At 38.6% G+C, this 20612-nt stretch overlaps 1 protein-coding gene across 1 annotated transcript in view; it reads right to left on the reverse strand.

The window, feature by feature from the left end:
* RRM1 (ribonucleotide reductase catalytic subunit M1) overlaps window positions 1-20290 on the reverse strand; it is a 37272-nt gene extending 16982 nt beyond the window's left edge. The window contains exons 1-7 of the mRNA XM_025929218.2: window positions 20061-20290; window positions 12340-12428; window positions 9182-9359; window positions 8023-8123; window positions 6001-6060; window positions 5100-5139; window positions 3574-3736 (exon numbers count right to left, since the gene is read on the reverse strand). Of these exons, the coding sequence (XP_025785003.1) occupies window positions 3574-3736; window positions 5100-5139; window positions 6001-6060; window positions 8023-8123; window positions 9182-9359; window positions 12340-12428; window positions 20061-20079 (650 nt within the window). The 5' untranslated portion in view covers window positions 20080-20290. The remainder of the gene's footprint in view (window positions 1-3573; window positions 3737-5099; window positions 5140-6000; window positions 6061-8022; window positions 8124-9181; window positions 9360-12339; window positions 12429-20060) is intronic.
* Between the last annotated feature and the right edge of the window lie 322 nt (window positions 20291-20612).

Raw genomic sequence — 20612 nt, forward strand, 5'->3', positions numbered from 1 at the left:
ATCCTATTATTTTAAAAATATCTTGCTGCCTATCCCAGATGTTAAGCCTAGAAGGAAGTCTTACAATAAAGTCAAAAATATTAACTCACATGTTTATCAGACTGCAGATGTGCCTTAACACATTTTTCCTGCAAATTCCTACGCATAGATCAATAATAGGTCTTTCCAACCTATTAGTAAGCCAAGAAAAATTTATGAAATAAAAAAACATCTATCCAATGGTCAGTTCTTTGACAGGTCCTCCAAAAGTTAGCTGCTTTACAGTCTTTTGGAAGACAACCCCTCCAACTTGTGCTTTGGATCTCATCTTGCTCCCTACCTCAGGAACTTTACTTACTGTACCAAGGATCCCTTCACTATCTTGAATATACATCCATTCAAATGAATTCTATCCATTGACTTTTTCCATTAAATATGACAACATTCAAAAAGATACAGAGAATAATATGACATATACTTTGTACTTATCACCTACATCAAGAAAACCGACACTACATATATAGTCTAATTGCAATCCCATACCATTTCCATGCATTTCTACCTTCTAAAAACATTTATATACATTCTACATTTTTAAATTTCATTTATCCTTCTGCAACTTGCTTTAACTCAATATTGTTCATTCCTACTGGTACATGTCACTAGTTAGTTTACTTTCTTTGCTATAAGTTGTTCCACTGTATGGCTATGCCAATACACTTGTCCATTTGCCTGTAGATGGGTATTCGGATTTTCCAATTTGTTTTCTATTCTACACAATGTTGCTGTGGAAATTCTTGAACATATCTCCTGGGACTTAGGTGTAAGGATTTTTGTAGAAAATAAACCCACAACAGGAAATGCTAGGTCAAAAGATACGCATTATGTTCCACTATACTAAAGATTGTCCAAAGTGGATGGGTAAGTATACTCACTTAGCAATGTATGAGAGTTCCCTATGTTCTACATTCTTACCAACACTTGGTATTACCAGCCTTTTAATTTTTATCAGTCTGATAGGCATGAAATATCTCATTATGTTAACTTTCATTTTCCTAATTACTAGCAAAGTTTATTTATCACCTCACATGTTTACTGGCCAGTCAAGTTTCTTCTGTGAATTATTTTATCCTTTGCCCATGTTTCTATTTAGTTTTAGGTCTTTTTCTTTTTTTTTATTTCTTTTTAATGTTTGTTTATTTTTGCAGAGATAGGAGAGACAGAGTGTGAGCAGGGGAGGGGCAGTGAGAAGGAGACACAGAATCCGAAGTAGGCTCAAGGCTCTGAGCTATCAGCACAGAGCCTGAAATAGGGCTCGAACCCACAAACCATGAGATCATAACCTGAGCCAAAGTCGAACGCTTAATTGACTGAGCTGCCCAGGTGCTTCCCCAACTTTTTAAAATTTTTTTTAATGTTTGGAGTACCTGGGTGACTCAGTCAGTTAAGCGTCCAACTTCAGCTCAGGTCATGATCTCACGGTTCGTGGGTTCGAGCCCTGCGTCAGGCTCTGTGCTGACAGCTCAGAGCCTGGAGCCTGCTTCAGTTTCTGTGTTTCCCTCTCTCTGCCCCTCCCCCACTCTCAATCTGTTTCTCTCTCAAAAATAAACGTTAAATATTTTTTGATTTTTAAATTTTTTAAATGCGTATTTATTTTTGAGGGAGAGAGAGAGAGAGCAAGTGAACACATGAGCATGGGAAGGGCAGGGAGCAGGGGAGACGGAGTATCCCAAGCAGACTCCACACTGTCAGCACAGAGCCTGATGCAGGCCTCAAACTAACCAAACATGATCATGACCTGAGCTGAAATCAAGAGTCAGACACCTAACTGACAGAGCCACCCAGGAGCCCGTCTTTTTCTTGTAATCCCTTGATAGTTAACATACACTGCCAATATCTTCTGTCAGGCTGAAACTTGTTTTTCCATTTTGTTTTTGGTTCACATTAGTTTTTAATTTTAATGTAGTCAATTTTTCCTTTATGATGTTTTATCTAGTATACCTACTTTAAGAAATCTTTCATCATTCTGAGATCACATATAATCTCCCATTAAGATGCATGATGAAGTATTAAGAGTCATGATGTCTACAACTTACTTTCAAAAAAATCAAAAAATTTTTAAAAATTTTAAAGATAAAAAATACATACATATACATATGATAAAATGGTAATAGTTTTTTTATCTAGGCAGAGGTGAGTGTATAGACATTTACTGTCCTTCCTTCAAACTTTTCTGAATATTTGAAACTCATAGTAAAAAGTAGGAAGAAAAATATTTATCTATTTTCTCTAATGTTCTAAAAGATTTTACTTTCACATTTAGATTTTTTTTTTAACATATTTCTGTATATGGAATGAAAACAGGAAATCTAATTTTCCCCCATAGGATAACCAATTTCCCTAGCACCGTTTCCCCCAGTGAAATGCAGTAACACCTCAATTATACATCAAGTTCTCTTATAAGCCTGAATCTCTTTCTGGGCTCTCTGTTACATTCCTGTGGTTTACTTATCTCAGGGTAAATACCACACTGTCTTAATTGCCATAGCATTAGAGTAGTCTTGAAATCTGGTAGGGCTTTTTCTTCAAAACCTGCTTTGCTATTTATGTTAGTTTCCTGTGGCTGCCCTAAAAAATTACCACCAACTTGCTGGGTTGAAACAGTTCTGGAGGCCAGAAGTTTAACATAAGTTTCACTGGGCCAGAATCAAGAACACTCCCTCCAGAGGCTCTAGGGGAAATATTCGCTGCCTCTTTTAGCTTCTGGTAGCCCCTTTGCTTATAGCCACATCACTCCAATTTCTGCCTTTATCTTCACATTGCCTCCTCTCTTTTGTATGTATCTTATCCCCCTCAGCCTTTCTCTTATAAAGATACTTCTGATCGGATTTAGGGCCCACTTGGATAATTCAGGACAACCTCCTATGTCAAGATCCTTCTTAATCATATTTACAAAGATCATTTTTCCTTATAAATTAACATTTACAGGTTCCAGGGATTAGGACCTGGTATCTTTGAAAAGCCTACTAAATTGTTCTTAGTCTTTTGCTCTTCTGAATAAATTTTGGAATCCGCATGTTGACATTTTGACTGGATCCATAAATTGAGAAAAATTGACATCTTTATAATATTAAATCCATTTATGATATAAAATCACTCTCCATTGTTTTAATGTCCCTCAATTATGTTTTAGAATTTTCTCCTTAAAAGTCTTACACATCTTGTGCTCGCTTCGGCAACACATATACTAAAAGTCTTACACATCTTTTATTAGATCTATTCCTAGGTACCTTCCAGTATTATAAATGATACACGTTAAAAGTTAATCTTCTAAGGGCTAAAATAGGAAACTTCATTAATACTGAACTTATATCCAGATGCTTTGTCAGAATCTCTTTTTAATTCTGATCATTTATCTGTAGATGCTCTTGAATTTCCTATGTAAAAATCATGCTATCAGTGAATCACTACAGCTTTGTTCCCTCATTTGCATTAATTTGTATGTGATTAACTGCCTTGTTTCTTCAGGTCAAGGTTTACTTCCCTAATCAAAACCATTTCAGAACATTAAAAGCAAACATACAGGACACCTACCTAGAAAGCTGTGGGCGGTTGGTACCAGCATTGAAGAGAGTGGGAGAGGCATGGGTAAACCACTTCTCAGAAAGAAGATTATATGTTTCAATAGCAGCATCAATATCTTCTTCATGAATCCCCACAGATACCCTCATCAACATATGCTGTGGTCTTTCAGCCACTAAAAACAAATGGAGTTTCACATGATGGGACATGTCAGAAAAACTAGGCTGAGACATGTACTGGAGTCAAAACAGGAACACCAAAGACAATTTAAAAAACTTTATACCAATAAGCACCAACAATTAATCATAAACCAAATCTAAAGTTAAAAATGTTAGTGCTCGCCATCAACAATAGCCAAAGTATGGAAAGAGCCCAAATGTCCATCAATGGATGAATGGATAAAGAAAATGTAGTGTATACACACACACACACACACACACACACACACACACACACACACACACACAATGGAGTTATTACTCGACAATCAAAAAGAATGAAACTTTGCCATTTGCAACTACGTGGATGGAACTGGAGGGTATTATGCTAAGTGAAATTAGTCAGCGAAAGACAAAAATCATATGACTTCATGCATATGAGGACTTTAAGAGACAAAGCAGATGAACATAAGGGAAGGGAAACAAAAATAATATAAAAACAGGGAGGGTGACAAAACCAGAAGAGACTCATAAATATGGAGAACAGAGGGTTACTGGAGGAGGGGGGGGGGGGATGGGCTAAATGGGTAAGCGGCACTAAGGAATCTACTCCTGAAATCATTGTTGCACTGTATGCTAACTAATTTGGGTGTAAATTAAAAAAAAAAAAAAAAATTAAATTAAAAAATAAATAAATAAATAAATAAATAAGAACTACCCTACAACCCAGCAATTGCAGTACTAGATATTTATCCAAGGGATACAGGTATGCTGTTTCGAAGGGGCTCATGCATCCCAATGTTTATAGTAGTGCTATTGACAATAGCCAAAGTATGGAAACAGCCCAAATGTCCATCAACAGATGAATGGATAAAGAATATGTGGTGTGTGTGTATGTGTGTGTGTATATATATATATATATGGCGGATGAAATCTTGCCATCTGCAACTATGTGGATGGAACTAGAGGGTATTATGCTAAGCAAAATTAATCAGAGAAAGACAAATATATGACTTCACTCATATGAGGAATTTAAGATACAAAACAGATGAACATAAGGGAAGGGAAGCAAAAATAATATAAAAACAGGGAGGGGGACAAAACATAAGAGACTCTTAAATATAGAGAACAAACAAAGAGTTGCTGGAGGGGTTACAGGAGGGAAGGATGAGCTAAACAGGTAAGGGGCATTAGGAATCTACTCCTGAAATCATTGCTGTAGTATATGCTAACTAAGATGTAAATTAAAAAATAATTAATTAATTTTAAAAAACTAAAAAAAAAATGTTAGTGCTCAAATAGAAATGTTAAGGCTAATAGCTCAAAGCTCTATGTTCAATATAATAAACAGAAAATATAACAAACATGTTCATTTCTCACCTTTTCCATTGATCTTCAACAAATAGGATCGCTCCAGAGTCTAGAAAAAGCAAAGCAACCAAAAAACTTCCAGAGCACAGTTTTTAAAGACACAATACAGCTTTCCCAATAAGGCAATCTATTGAAATATTCTCAGTTTTTGTATTATTTTAAATGAGAAAAATAGCATATATACTTTTACTAGCTTCAGTCTGGAACATTATCAGTTGGCCATCTGTTTTGGAAAAGACTACATGAAAACTTCTAGAAAAAGCCAGCTCTATATTAATGTGTAAAATGTTAAATGCAGAAGTCGTGGTATTCACCATCATCATCATCATTATGGTTAATACTTGCAAAGTGCTGTTGTAAAGCTAGGCACTGATGTAAGCAATACACACACACAGAGTCATTTAATTCTCAAGAGAATTTATTGTTGAAATTTTATTATCATTATCCCCATTCAAAAGGTGAGGAAATAAGCACAGAGAGATTAAGTAACCAGCTAAAAAAAAAAAAAAAAAAATTAACCAGCTAAATAAGAGAGCAGAGATTTGAACCCAGATGGCCTGACATTCATGTTCTCAATCATTGCACAATACTGTTTATCAACACAAAAGTACCTTAAAATGCACTTTGTACATGGTAGGGATTCAATAAATAGTTGTTACATAAATAGAATAATACGGAATCATTCTAGCCAAGTATCTACATATCTCCTTAAGTAATCCACAAGTAATACCTGTAAAATTCAAAAACTTTCCTGAATTCAAACAACCATCGCCACCCTAACCTAATCCCCCAGGTCCATCCCAACTCCCAAAACTTATTGCTTTTATAATTGTATCATTAAAACATAAACAAAAACCTGTGTTTGCTGATTTAATGAGGAATTCCCACTTATTTAGAATCCATTATTTACCTTAAATCCAAAGTAATTATAAGAGAAATCTCGGTCATAGATAATGGCAGAATTCAGGCGCTAATAGGGGTTAAAAAACAAACAAACAAAAAAAACCATAATTAAGATAATTAGATTTTCACAAAATCTGATCTCTTTCAGCCCTGAAACTAAAACTGACATAGGATACAAAGGAAGAACACTAAGTATTGTTGTAGACTAGAAATTTATATCTAACATTAGGAAAGTAAAACAGTATATAGAGTATCTTGATTAGGTTTAAAAACATGTATATTAAAAGACTAAAAGAAAACATGTATATGTAAGCTGTACATAAATAAAAATATAAATGGGATTTTCCAAACTTCCCCTATTATATTTACAGTTAATCTGTAATTAAAGAAGGAAAGAACATAAGCATAAGAGACATTATCATCCTTAAACATGTTTTTAGACTACCTGTTAATTTAAAGGTATTAGTACCACATATTTACTACTACATATTTTTATTTCAAAATTAGCCCATTTTAAACTGCACATAACAGTTTAATAAAGAATGACAGAGGGTAGGATTACATTAATTCTAAGGCTCTTCAAAATCCATGGTCCTTTAACAGGTTTTAAATAAACTAGTGTCATGACAATGAGATTTATAGCAAAATTGGTCATTGTTACAGAGTTTTTCTTTGCTATAAAGCTGTTTAGAGGAAAACAAAAGCAACTAGGTACAGTCATTTTGGATAGAAAAAAATGGAGTTATTATTGTTCTTCAAAACACAAAACAGAAATGCTTTCTGTAGAATGATCCATGCCCAAGAACTAGAAAAATCTATATGACACTCCTCCTTTACTCTTAAATGTTTAAGGGCATCTTTGTTGTCAAAGGCAGGTAGGTGCCTAGCCCAAGTAATGGGGAACTGAAATACTTGCTTATCAGTATTTATTTTATAAATATAGGTTTTTGCTCTTCTTTATTTTTGGGGTTTGGTTTGGTTTGGTTTTTGAGAGAGAGAGCATGCATGAGAGGGGGGAGGAGCAGAGGGAGAAGAGAGCATCTTAAGCAGGCTCCATGCTCAGCGTGGAGCCCAAGGCAGGGCTGGATCCAACAACTGTGAGATCATGACCCGAGCTGAGATCAAGAGATGGATACAACCAACTGAGCCACCCATGTGCCCCTATTTTTGTTTTTAACCTGTCTTCAAGATTACACATATGAACAACACACAACAACTCAGTTTTCTCTCACTCTCTTTAACATCAGATACCCATTTAGAGAGACAGTTGACTAATCATTCTATTACCAAAGGTAAAAACATGGTAAATAAATCCATGTACAAAAGGGCTGGCTAGACCTACACATCTTTCCCTTTTTTGTCCTGTGGGATCTAGTTAAGAAAGGGATTAAAACACAAGTGAACAACTTTTAAGTTGCTGAGCAAGATCTCTAAAGATTTTATGCTGGGAGTCAGTTTGGCAATGTCTACTAAATTTTTGAATGCACATACTCTTTGGCTAAGCAACTCCACTGAAGGGATTTATCTTACTGATATACTCATCTATGAGCAAAGCACCTACCATACAAGGATATTTGCTGCAGCAAGAAATGGAAAACAAATATTCATCACCAGAGCAATTCTTACATATATGTACAATGATAATAAATCTATAAACTGGAAAGCCATGCAGCTGTTAGAAAGAATAGGGTAAGTTCATAAATGTTGATATAAAACTATCTCCAGGATAAACTTAAAGTGAAAAAAGTATCAGCAAGAGCAGTATGCATAGTATACTACCACTAAAAGGAAAAACATATATGTACACGTACACACACACATACACACATATATTATAGAACAGCTCTAGAAAAATATAGTTAAAAATGATAAAACATTCTTGCTCTAGAAAACAGGATTCAGAGAAGGAGAAAGAATTACTTTTTACCTATACTATTTATAATGTTTAAATTTTTAAAAATATGCTTGCTTTAAAAAAAAAAAAAAGGAATCCATAAAAAAATTTTCACCAGAAAAGCACTATACATACATCTTTATTGGCCAAAACAATATCCAGTGTTGACTTGGCCACCATGGGAGAGTGTTTGCCATTATGTGGATTTATGTAGTTGTAGAGATCTTCCATCACATCTAAAAAAAAAAATTTTAATAAATAAATAAATATCAAAATCACTTAACAGCAAATTCAATCCTCAGATAACAGTCAGGGTTTTCAACCCTTTTTTTCATGCCACCCTATCTGACTGCCTAGCATAGAAAGTGCTCAATAAACGTATACATGTTGAATAAATATAGATTAATATCTCAGTAAAGGAAACATCTTCCAGAGTTAGAGTAAACATAGGCTCTTGTAATGTGAAAAAGATTCCCCAGTGATTCTGATGACCAACCCCACTGAGAATTATTGGTTGAAAATACAGAAAAGCAGAAATTATTATCTCAATTGTTTTTTATCCCAACAGAATAGAAACTCAACTTTAAATTCATAATTTATCATCACAAGCATTTCATTTCTATAAACAGTTAGCCCTCTCACTTTGTTCTTCAAGACATCACAGCAGATAGCAGAGTGTGGCTCTCTGCATTTACATATAAAACTTATATAAGCACACATAATGCTGACATTTTGATTGGGATTATCTTGAATCTATAGAACAATTTTCGGAAAACTAATATATATACAATAAATCCAATGAAGAGGGTGATATTTGAGCTCCAAATAATAATCTGCAATTGAGCCAAAAGACTTGTACTCTCAGTCTACCAGCTGACTTTTCATATATCACTTTTTACACACTGAACAAATTATTTAACCTTCTTTTGCCCACATTCCCTGAGCTATAAAATGAGTGATAGAATGAAATGCTTGCTAATGGTGACAAAAGACATTTTGTTCAACCTAGAATTTGCCAATAAATATTACTCATTTTACCAACCAAACCACCATGAACCACTGATGGGCTTTAAAAAAAAAAAAAAAGAAAAGAAAAGAGAGAGAGAGAGAGAGAAGAAAAGGATCCACTGACTTTCTCATGCAGGTCAGCAGCATGGAGAAACAGAAGTTCCAGTCTCTTCTCTGCCACTAATACGCACACTTTTAAAGTAAGATGTAACTTTTGATATTTAGGGTTTCATTTTAGTAGCCTTATAAATTTTCTGAGAAGTCTAACTTTTTCCTGGAGACTCACCACTGAACACTTTCTTTGTTTCTTTGTGCAAGTTGGAGACCGCAATCCTTGCTGCCAGGATGGCATAGTCAGGGTGCTTGGTAGTCAAGGTCGCAGCTGTTTCAGCAGCCAAAGTATCTAGTTCCACAGTGGTGACCCCACTGTATAAGCCCTGGATTACTTTCATGGTGATCTGAGCCTATAAAAACAAAACCAAGAATTACTTGAGCTTCTCCAAGAACCACTAGCCTCCTTAAAAGAGCAATGAATAAAGCCATCAAATTTGTTATCAAAACAAAATAGACAACTACCTTTCCTGAAAAATTATCTTTCAGAATAAACTATGGGAAACTTAGTAATAAGAACACATAAACCAATAGATCCACCAGACAATGCATACTACATTTGCTATGAAGAGGTGTCACCAAACAAACAGAAAATCCAAGTATAGCTTTTATAAAGATTAATAGTCTCACAGGAAAATAGCTAAAAACAAACCAGTGATTTTATAAGTATTTCCTCATCTTTCATTCAAATTCTCCCTCTGTGACCAGGGTTTGAGCTATATACTTACCCATTTCCCCCCAATTCTACCTAAGGACAAGTATGAGAAAACAAATGAATCAAACTTTAATCATTCCAATTAAAGGAGATAAAGGTATAAATTAGGGTTGAGGCAGACTCATCAAATAATTTTTTTTTTTTTTAATTTTTTTCAACGTTTATTTATTTTTTTTGGGGGGGGACAGAGAGAGACAGAGCATGAACGGGGGAGGGGCAGAGAGAGAGGGAGACACAGAATCAGAAACAGGCTCCAGGCTCTGAGCCATCAGCCCAGAGCCTGACGCGGGGCTCGAACTCACGGACCGCGAGATCGTGACCTGGCTGAAGTCGGACGCTTAACCGACTGCGCCACCCAGGCGCCCCTTCATCAAATAATTTAATGACTACCCTTTCTTTAGCACTTCACAAGTAGTCACAAAGTAGCTCAATTTTCATAATCTTCTCTGACATTTCAGTCACCATGTGAGATGGACATTATTACCATCACCACTCTACATGAGAAACTAAGGCTCAGGATACTGGGACTTGCCCACAGTTACTAAGTCTTCTGCTCCACATCCCATTCAACCTCACTGTATTTCACTGTTTTCAAGACCATACTGTAAGAGGTTCCCCTTTTTAAAACACACAATGCACAAGTTATTACCATATATTTTTAAGAAAAACAAAGTCTAGGGGCGCCTGAGTGGCTCAGTCGGTTAAGCGTCTTGACTTCGGCTCAGGTCATGATCTCACGGTTCGTGAGTTTGAGCCCCGCGTCGGGCTCTGGGCTGACAGCTCAGAGCCTGGAGCCCGCTTCAGATTCTGTGTCTCCCTCTGTCTGCCCCTCCGCTGCTTGCACTGTCTCTCGCATTCTCTCAAAAATAAGTAAACATTAAAAACAAAATAAAGAAAAGGAAAGAAAAACAAATTCTAAGTTGTATATATGTGGGTGTTGACTGAATCTTTAAGACACCTTAATCCAACAGAAAATCAATGCACTTCCCAGTTAACCAAAGCATGCCCCCTTCAAAAAAAGTGTGTGTGTGTGTGTGTGTGTGTGTGTGTGTGTGTGTGTATCACTAGTTTATAATCAATTCTACTTATATTATACCTAAGCCCAAGTTGCTCCTGATCACTTTCTTCTCAGATCCAAGATATAAGTTATGTTCAGTAAAAGAGTAGTGAAGTCTTCTGAATAGCTTCTGGTGCTACATGGCAAGTAATCAGAATTCAGGATAAAATAACAAGTCACTTGTACATCTCACTCCCCTGTCTTTGGAACTTTCTTATCTCTAAACCAGGAAGATGAAATAGTTTGATCTCTCAGATTCATTCCAACTCTAATATTCAACTATTCTTTTTTTTTTTTAATTTTTTTTTTTTAACATTTATTTATTTTTGAGACAGAGAGAGACAGAGCATGAATGGGGGAGGGTCAGAGAGAGAGGGAGACACAGAATCGGAAACAGGCTCCAGGCTCCGAGCTGTCAGCACAGAGCCCAACGCGGGGCTCAAACCCACGGACCGTGAGATCATGACCTGAGCCGAAGTTGGACGCTTAACCGACCGAGCCACCCAGGCGCCCCAAATATTCAACTATTCTAATTATTATTTAGAATTCCTAAATATAAAAACAAATGTAAAATATAAGTATATTTTACTTACATTCCTATTTATTTATAATATTATTTATATTGTTAAATATAAAAGAATTTATAATATGCATGTTCTAAGGTTATTTAAAATTATTTTCTTTTGAACATTTTGGTCAATTCAATATTTATCAAGTGTCTAATTACATATATGCCAAGCACTGTTGGATATCACAAGAATAAGACACAGCCCACCCTCGATTCTAGAGGAGGACAGAGACATATAACGAATATCCATATCACGTAATTAATGCTGAGGCCAGCACCAGCGCCACAACAGTACAGATAAAATACCTAAATAAAGCTGGGGCAATATGAATGGGTTTGGAAAAAGGGTTCTTATAGATTCTATTTCAAAGATCATCTTGGAAGCTATGTGTAAGATGCATCTGAAGAGGGCAAGATTAGAGGAAGGCCAGGAGGACACTTTAGAGACCACTACAGACAGCAATCCAGAGAAGAGTTGATAAGGGTCTAGAGTAGCTAAGTTACAAAAAATGAGAAAAACAGAAAAACTTGCTTATGAATAGTTCTCCTTAATTTAAATGTTGTCCATGAAATCCACTTTATATTACTTAAATGTATTCTTTCTACATAGATAACAAAAAAGCAAATTTCAAACCAGTTCCTATCCAAATGACCATAACTCCAAAAGAAGCTTTTCTATAGGCTTTTCCACTTATGAATACAACAATTTACTCAAGGAAGTCTTTCTAAATTTGGGTCCTGTGAGTTCTTTCCAGAGAGTGAGTTCTGTGAGTTCTTTTCATAGTTCTCTGAAAAGAACTCACAGGACCCAGTTTTAGAATTTTGTTTTGTTTTTGTTTTTTAGAAAATAAACATTAAGCAATGAATTTTATATCCAACGCCATAACCAAAATATCAAACCAAAATATGTATCAAGTGAATGATAAGAGATAAGAGAGACTAGTAAAAAGAATCACATGAAACAAGGTTTAAATATAAACCATATTTACTTACAGGGTCAACAAAATCCATATTAAGTCCATAACATAGCTTCTGGATTCGAGACGTAATTTTGTCGAACATAACCCGCTCTTGGCGGCCATCTGAAGAATCAAACCATGCAATTCACGTTAGCACTTAATAACATAGCGATGTCAAAGAATCAAAGGTAATTAACACACGAATTTTGAATATTGATGAACATGAGATGCTATTTCACAGATAAAGTTCAGACCCCAACAGATTCATCAAAAAATTTTTTGTGTCTTCAAAAAGTAGGGATTTTATACTGAAAGTCTTCCCTTCTTCCTTTACATTAAAAATCAGTTGGATTCTTGCAATAACTTCCCAAATGATGCTTCTCCCTTTATCCCAGATAGCAGTCAGAATTATTCTTTAAAACTTAAGTCGGGGTGCCTGGGTGGCTTAGTCGGTTGAGCATCAACTCTTGCTTTCAACTCAGGTCATGATCTCACCATTTATGGGATCAAGTCCCATGTCGGGCTCTTCTGCGCTGGCAGTATGGAGCCTGCTTGGGATTCTCTCTCCCCCTCTCTCTCTGCCCTTCCCCCTGCTCTCTCTGTCTCTCTCTCTCTCAAAATAAATAAATAAACAAACAAAAAAACAAAAAGCTTAAGTCCAGGGATGCCTGGGTCGCTCAGTCGATTAAGCGTCTGACTTCAGCTCCTGTCATAATCTCTCGGTTCGTGAGTTCGAGCTCTGCACTGGCTTCTGCAATGGCAGCTCAGAGCTTGCTTTGGATTCTCTCTCTCCCTCTCTTTTTGCCCCTCACCTGATTGTGCGCTCTCTCTCTCTCTCTCAAAAATGAATAAATAAACGTTAAAAAAAAAAAACACTTAAGTCAAAATCATGACATTATCCCCCGCAAATCTCCTCCAGAATAAAAGTCAAAATCATTACGAGTACAATCATTATAGTCCATAGAATCCTACACAATCTATCCTGTGTGCCCCCGCCCTTCCCCAACTTTACCTTCTTCTTTCCCACCTTCCTCACTTACTCAACCCTGGCAACCTTGGCCTCCTTGCTATCTATACTCTTTTAGGTATTTGGTCAATGCTATCTTCCCAGTGAGGCTTCTTTGATCACCCTATTTTTATTTTTTTTAACATTTATTTATTTTTAAGAGAGAGAGAGAGCATGAGCAGGGGAGGGGCAGAGAGAGACGGAGACACAGAATCCAAAGCAGGCTCCAGGCCCTGAGCTGTCAGCACAGAGCTTGATGTGGGGCTCAAACCCACAAGCAGTGAGATCGTGACCTGAGCCAAAGTCGGACACCCAACTGACTGAGCCACCCAGGTGCCCCTGATCACCCTGTTTTTAAACTGCAATACCCCATGGGCACCTGGCTGGCTCAGTCAGTTAAGTGGCCAACTCTAGGTTTTTAGCTCAGGTCATGATCTCATGATTTGTGAGTTCAAGCCCCGTGTAAGGCTCTACGCTGTCAGTGTGGAGCCTGCTTACGATTCTCTCGCTCCTTCTCTCTGCTTCTCCTCAACTCCTGCTTGCTCTCTCTCAAAATAAATAAACTAAAAAAAAATTTTTTAACAAAAATAAATAAATAAACTGCAATGCTCCAAACACAGCCTTGCTCTTCTTACCCCCCTCCTCCTTCTCTGCTTAGTTTTTCTCTACAGCACTTAGTACCATCTGACTTACTATGTACTTTATTTATGTATTTGTTTACCGTGTGAGCTCCCCACTCATCTGCTAGAATATAACTTCCAAAAGGAAAAAATATTTTTGCAAGTTTTATTTACCAATACACTGTCCAGTGCCCTGACCAAGAACCGAGGCCTAGCAAGGTACTCAAATATTTAGGAAATGTTAAATGATTTAAAACCTGTCCAACATCTTCATGATAAATTTGTCTTACATATTCATGATTTTGAATGTACTTCATACCATGTAAAGACATACTTCTATTTGTAATTCAAGACAATCTTCCAGAGGCTTCTTAGTTTTTGTTTTGCTTTTTCCAACCTCTTAGTTTTCATATTTCTGGGATATGGTAAGCAAATACATGTAGACCTTATCTAGTTAGTCCTTTTACGATTCTGTATTCAGAATATATCCTCTTTGTCCTTCCAGACAAAGTCCTATTATTCTTAGTTTAACTTCAATGGTAGTTCATCCAACCTTTATTTATTTACTCCTGTCAAGAATAGTAGATACATCCAATCACTAAATAGCTTGTCTTGGGCAAGCCACACAATATGACCAGACATTACAGATCTTCATTTACAGAATAAGGATAATTATTATACCTCTTCTTACTACATCAGTTTACTATAACAACAAAATGAGATTAGGTAAAAAAGTGCTTTTGTCTTAAAAGCTTTGGTATAATTACAATTATTATATCTCATTTTTTTTTTTTAAAAAGCTGCTCTTATTGGGAAAACACTGATCACAGTATATGATACAAAAGAGGCACTCAATAAATGTTAGTACCCCAAACTGATTCATTTGGTTTATCTTCTCTGTTCCCCATCCCCAATCCTTTTTAACTTGTAACTAAAGGGCAACATGTTAATTATATGTTTACACTTGGCCTTCTCATTCACATCTTTATGTTAAAACTTAGTTCAGTGGCTGACCCAAGGTAAGTTCTCAAATGTTGGATGAAGAATAAATTAAAATTAAGACACCACTACTAACCTTTCATCAATAAAACAGGATATTTTTTCTTCTGCACTAATATCTGAACACTATGACAGCCCTCTTTCTGACCACCATTGTGATCTCCTGTTCTGGCCAGATTCACATATGCAGTGCTTAACCCTGCAACAGAGTTAATTTACTGGCCCACACTGGGACTAGGCCCTCAATGCTCTACCAACTGGCTAACTAAGCAGAGAGATGATCACAAAGCAATATTTACAAACAGATTTCTGCAGCTGCCAAGTTAATCAGGAAACTGACAAAAATACAACAGCAATTATACCGACTCACCCTGGAAGGGGAAGTCTAAAGGCCCATTTTCTAGCCTATCATTCCACTTGGTCAGCTTTGCAACTCAGATGCTGACTTCATCACATCATTAATCCCTGCTTCTCACTGCCTACATTATCCTCTTCTCTCAAGGAAAACCTTCCTTAATTTGGCCCTCTATCACTTTTTCACCTGTTCCCTGTGAAAATAACATTAAGTTCCAATAGCGCCTCCCATTCCCACACCCACATCAATGCTTATACCACGGGACCTGCCCCAAGCACTCAAACTTACACTGACCTCTTCCTCTTCTGAAATCCTCTAGAATACTAATTGTCTGATGTCCTCTTGATTACAAACTTCTCTAATTCTCTCTTCAGGAAGACTTTGCTATACTGTAAGTTAACCAAGGATGTGCCTCTTCTACAAGGTATGATTTTCTATCCCCTCTACCTGGAATGTTTAACCCACAGATCTTCACACAGCTGGCTCTTAATACTACTCAGAGCTCAGCTCAAATGCCAGCTCCTCAGACCTTTCCCTGACTATCTAACCTAAGGTTACCTTCTCAATCACCTTTATTACATTACTGTTTTACTATCATCATCTCCCTAATCATGATCTGAAGTTGACTGATTCTTATATTTACTTGTTTCTTACATATACATACCACTCTCACCCACACCAGAATGTAAATGCCATGAGAAAAGGGATTTACCTTGTTTGGTTCATTGCTGTAATCTCTACTACCTAAAACAGTTCCTGGCACAAAGAAGTACTAAATAAATGCTTTCTGAAAAACTGAATGAATGGCCTCCTACAGCCTTTACTTTACTTTTCAGAGTATCATATTTTATTATATTAAGTTCTTAAACATGTCTATCTTTGGGGCGCCCGGATGGCTCAGTTGGTGGAGAGTCTGACTCGATTTCAGGTCAGGTGTGATCTCATGGTTCCGGAGACTGAGCCCTGGGTCGGGCTGTGTCTTGGGCTCTGTGCTGACTCTCTCCCTCGCTCTCTCTGCCTATCTCCAGCTCACGCTCGCTTGCTCTCAAAATAAACTTAAAACAAAAATAATGAAAATAAATGTGTCTATCTTTATCAATTGATTGTAAGATCTTTGAAAACAGGAACCATGTCTGCCTACTCAGCCTTAATCTCAGTGCCCAGCAGAGTTTCCACACAGACTTGTAAAATAATACAGTGGGCTGTAAAAGGAATTAAGAAGGAAGGGAGAAAACAGGAAGGGAGATAAGCAGGGAAAAGAGAGGGAGAGCTAGAGAACAGATTTGGAATAGAAGAGTGATTATCAGAGTACAAGTGGATGCTTTAAAAGGAATTATTTTGAAAAAAAATTTTTTCATTTCATGAATACACACACACACACACACACACACACACACACACACACACACAGACTGGCATGTTCTCAGTCATGATGTAAAATATAATTTTTACTATGGGTTACAACCCAATGTTTTGAAAACCCTATACTGCATTCCAAAGCACACTTTACAACTCAGTCAGCTACACTGCATTTATTGCAATGATTCTCAACTTTTATTCTTTAACCTTAATCTCCTTGAGGAATACAATACTCTCCCATTAGGAAAAAAAAAAAAAAAAATAGCTAAAGACAGCAAGAGAAATACTCATCTACTATTTCCTTCTGTTACCTAACAATTTTCATATGATTAATCCTATGTCCCTAACAATCCTAAGATCTCTGAAGATGGAGCTGCCTTCTTCCTCTATTATTTCCCTCACAGTGCTTAGCAAGATATAAGCACATTGAGTAAATAGAGTAGTACCCCTTTGTGGCAGAGGATACATTCCAAGACCCCCAATGGATGCCTGAAATCACAGAAAGTATACTGGGCCTCATATATACTGTTTTTTCCTGTACATACAGACCTATGATAAAGTTTAATTTATAAATTAGGTACAGTAAAGATAAACAATAACTAATAATAAAATAAAACTATTATAACAATATACTATGATAAAAATTATGTGAATGTGGTCTCTCTCTCTCTCAAAATACCTTGTGGTACCAGGATGATGTCAGATGACAAAATGAATATATGATGGGATGAAATGAGGTGAAAGTCATAGGCATTGTGATGTAGAGTTAGGCTACTATTGACCTTTTGACAATACTCAGGAGAATCATCTGCTTCCAGATCATGGATGTCCGGGTAACTGAAACCGTGGAAAGCAAAACCCCAGATAAGTGGGGGAGGACTACTATACTAGTAGGTTGACTGCCAGCTGCCCTCCTGGATAATTACTTTAAAATTAAAAAAACTACATAAGTCAGTCTGCTACTCACTGGCATGGCAAAAATGAGAGAGAAAAAGAAAAACCCTAAGCCCATAAAAGTCAAAAATAAAAGAAACCAAAGTACCACTTTGTATATTTTTTTTTTTTTAATTTTTTTTTTTTTAACGTTTATTTTATTTTTGGGACAGAGAGAGACAGAGCATGAACGGGGGAGGGGCAGAGAGAGAGGGAGACACAGAATCAGAAACAGGCTCCAGGCTCTGAGCCATCAGCCCAGAGCCTGACGCGGGGCTCGAACTCCCGGACCGCGAGATCGTGACCTGGCTGAAGTCGGATGCTTAACCGACTGCGCCACCCAGGCGCCCCAGTACCACTTTGTATATTAACAAGCCCTGATAAATACTACACTGGCAGAATCTAGCAGAGACTCATCTGGATCAAATTATGTTCTCTGAAGGAATGAGAAACAAAATAAGCCCTGCCTTTCAGAGCTTGTTGTAGGAAGTACCATCTAAACTACAGCATTTTAAAGTGGGCCCAAAGCTGAAAAATATAACATAGAGATGTTACCTACTCCAGTAATTTAGGTTCACAAGTTTTCAATTCCTATTTGTTACAGACTTACCATAAGGGGATCCTCATCCTCCTTTTTTTAAAGGTCTAAAAAACTAGATGCTCATCTCATTCACAGGAAAGGACCAATAAAAGTGCACTATGTATTTTGGTCTTTGGTTTCGTGAGCTAAAATGGAAGACTAGGAATTTCAGAGAATGATGTTCTCAAGATACTAAAGATTAGAAGATGGACCACCACTGTCCACTTCTCCATCTCTTGGCTTTTATTAAACTACCCAGACAAAACCAAATCAACCACCTGCCTACCCCTAGCATTTATTATATCATATATACTTCTTTAATGTTTATTTATTTTTCAGAGAGAGAGAGAAAGAGACAGAGCGTGTGGGGGGGGGGGGGGGGCAGAGAGAGAGGGAGACACAGAATCTGAAGCAGGTTCCAGGCTCTGAGCTGTCAGCACGGAGCCAGACAGGGCTCAAACCCATGGACCATGAGATCATGACCTGAGCCGAAGCCAGACACTTAACCAACTGAGCCACCCAGGCACCCCTATATCCATCCTATATTTTAAAATAATTCTCGGGGCGCCTGGGTGGCGCAGTCGGTTAAGCGTCCGACTTCAGCCAGGTCACGATCTCGCGGTCCGTGAGTTCGAGCCCCGCGTCAGGCTCTGGGCTGATGGCTCAGAGCCTGGAGCCTGTTTCCGATTCTGTGTCTCCCTCTCTCTCTGACCCTCCCCCGTTCATGCTCTGTCTCTCTCTGTCCCAAAAATAAATAAACGTTGAAAAAAAAATTAAAAAAAAAATAATATAATAAATAAAAAATAAAATAATTCTCATTCATTCTTTGAATTCCTATTCACGGTAAGTCCTGTGTTAAGTATAGGCATAAAGTCCCGATCTTTGAAACACTCACAGCCTAGTGGACAAAATATCCAGTCAACCAGTATTTACTAAGTGCCTACAATTTTGAAATAACTTTATTGCTTTAACAGGGGCAAGTAGGTTCAAGTTGAAACTTGTTCATACCTGCCTCATACGGTTCTCTGCTAAATGTATGTTTTGCTCTTGTTTTTCCAAACCGATTAAACCTTTTGGCAAGGCAGGGACCGTCTCCTCTTACAATTTCACACTGCCAAGCAAAGGGCTGGCACAAAGGAGAAACTCAGCAAGTCTAACGGGAAATAACTGTTGAGGAAGAACACAAGTCCCAGGCCCTTCCCAGTACTCATCCTGTCAGAAGTTGTCTTTGCCACCCTACTCTGATTCTGTATCACTAGTCCCAGTCCCAAACTCCTCCGAGACTACTCCTGGGGCAAGTGGCAACACACGTCGTGCAAAGGGCAAATTCCAGGGGTGTCTGTCTGTGTCTAAGATCTTTTCTCTTTCACCCCACAGAAGAGATCAGGAAACTGATAGGTGCCCGTTTAGGGCTGAATCCCTTCTTCCCGGCTCCTCCCAGTCCCTAGGACAGCTCATCAGCCCCAGGGTCTTCCAATACAACTCCGATGTTAGCCATGGGTTCGAACCCTGGCCTCACCATCAACTAACTGGGTGGCCTTGCGTTAGTCAACAGACCTCTCTCTGCACTTCAGATTCTTCACCTGAGAAGAGGAGCTAATAAACACTGCCTGGAAAGTGCTCGGCTCACACAGGAACCACCCGTTAAAGGGGAGGTATTACTCTTTAGAAAGGCGCCAGGATGACAAAGCCGAGGGGGCTCAGACTGAAGGCCTTGTGGGGGGTGGGAGGGTCAGACTGACGCAAGCCAGAGGCCGAGCGGGCTTGACAGGGCGGGAAGCCTCTGCGGGCAGGGCGGGAAGCGGTGGAGGCGGGCGGGTGCCGCCGACTGCAAGGGCGGCGGCAGCCCGCGACCCCTTTACCTGCCCCCCACTAACCCGCCGCCCCCTCCCCGGCTTCTCACCTCGCTTGATTACATGCATCGCGGCTAGTGGCTGAGGCGCTGAGGGATTCGAGACGGGACTGCAGCTCTGAGGCGCCGGCGGGATCGAGAAGGTAGTAGGGTGCGAAGGGTCGGGTTCCTGGGGGTACTCAGGTGCAGGGACTGGATTTGGGGCCACAGAGCACTTTCCTCCACGGAGCGGAGGCGCGACAATCCGAATACCCTTCCCGCTCCCGCCACCCAAGACGCAAAAGCGGCGCGACGGAGCTGGAATGACGTTACTCGACGCTGCCAGCGCCCTGGCTGGTGGGCAGGGCTAGTAAAGCCCGAGTAAGCCTCGCCCCAGTAGCCGCCATCTTGGGTATGGGCAGGGCCCTGGATACTGCGCCTTTCCCGCGGCCACATTGGGTGTGGGCACGCCCGGCGGGAACGCGGTTCTCCCGCCGCCATGTTGAGTGTGGGCATAGAGGAATCTGGGACAGGAACCCCGCGCTGCGCGCAGAACCCGCCAGGCCTGGCCCCGCCCTCCTCGTTGGCGCGCCCCCGCCGAGAATAAGATGGTTCAGGTGTTTT

This window comes from Puma concolor, chromosome D1 (genome assembly GCF_028749965.1).
Source record: "Puma concolor isolate L17-30 chromosome D1, mPumCon1.1.hap2, whole genome shotgun sequence".
Taxonomy (NCBI): domain Eukaryota; kingdom Metazoa; phylum Chordata; class Mammalia; order Carnivora; family Felidae; genus Puma; species Puma concolor.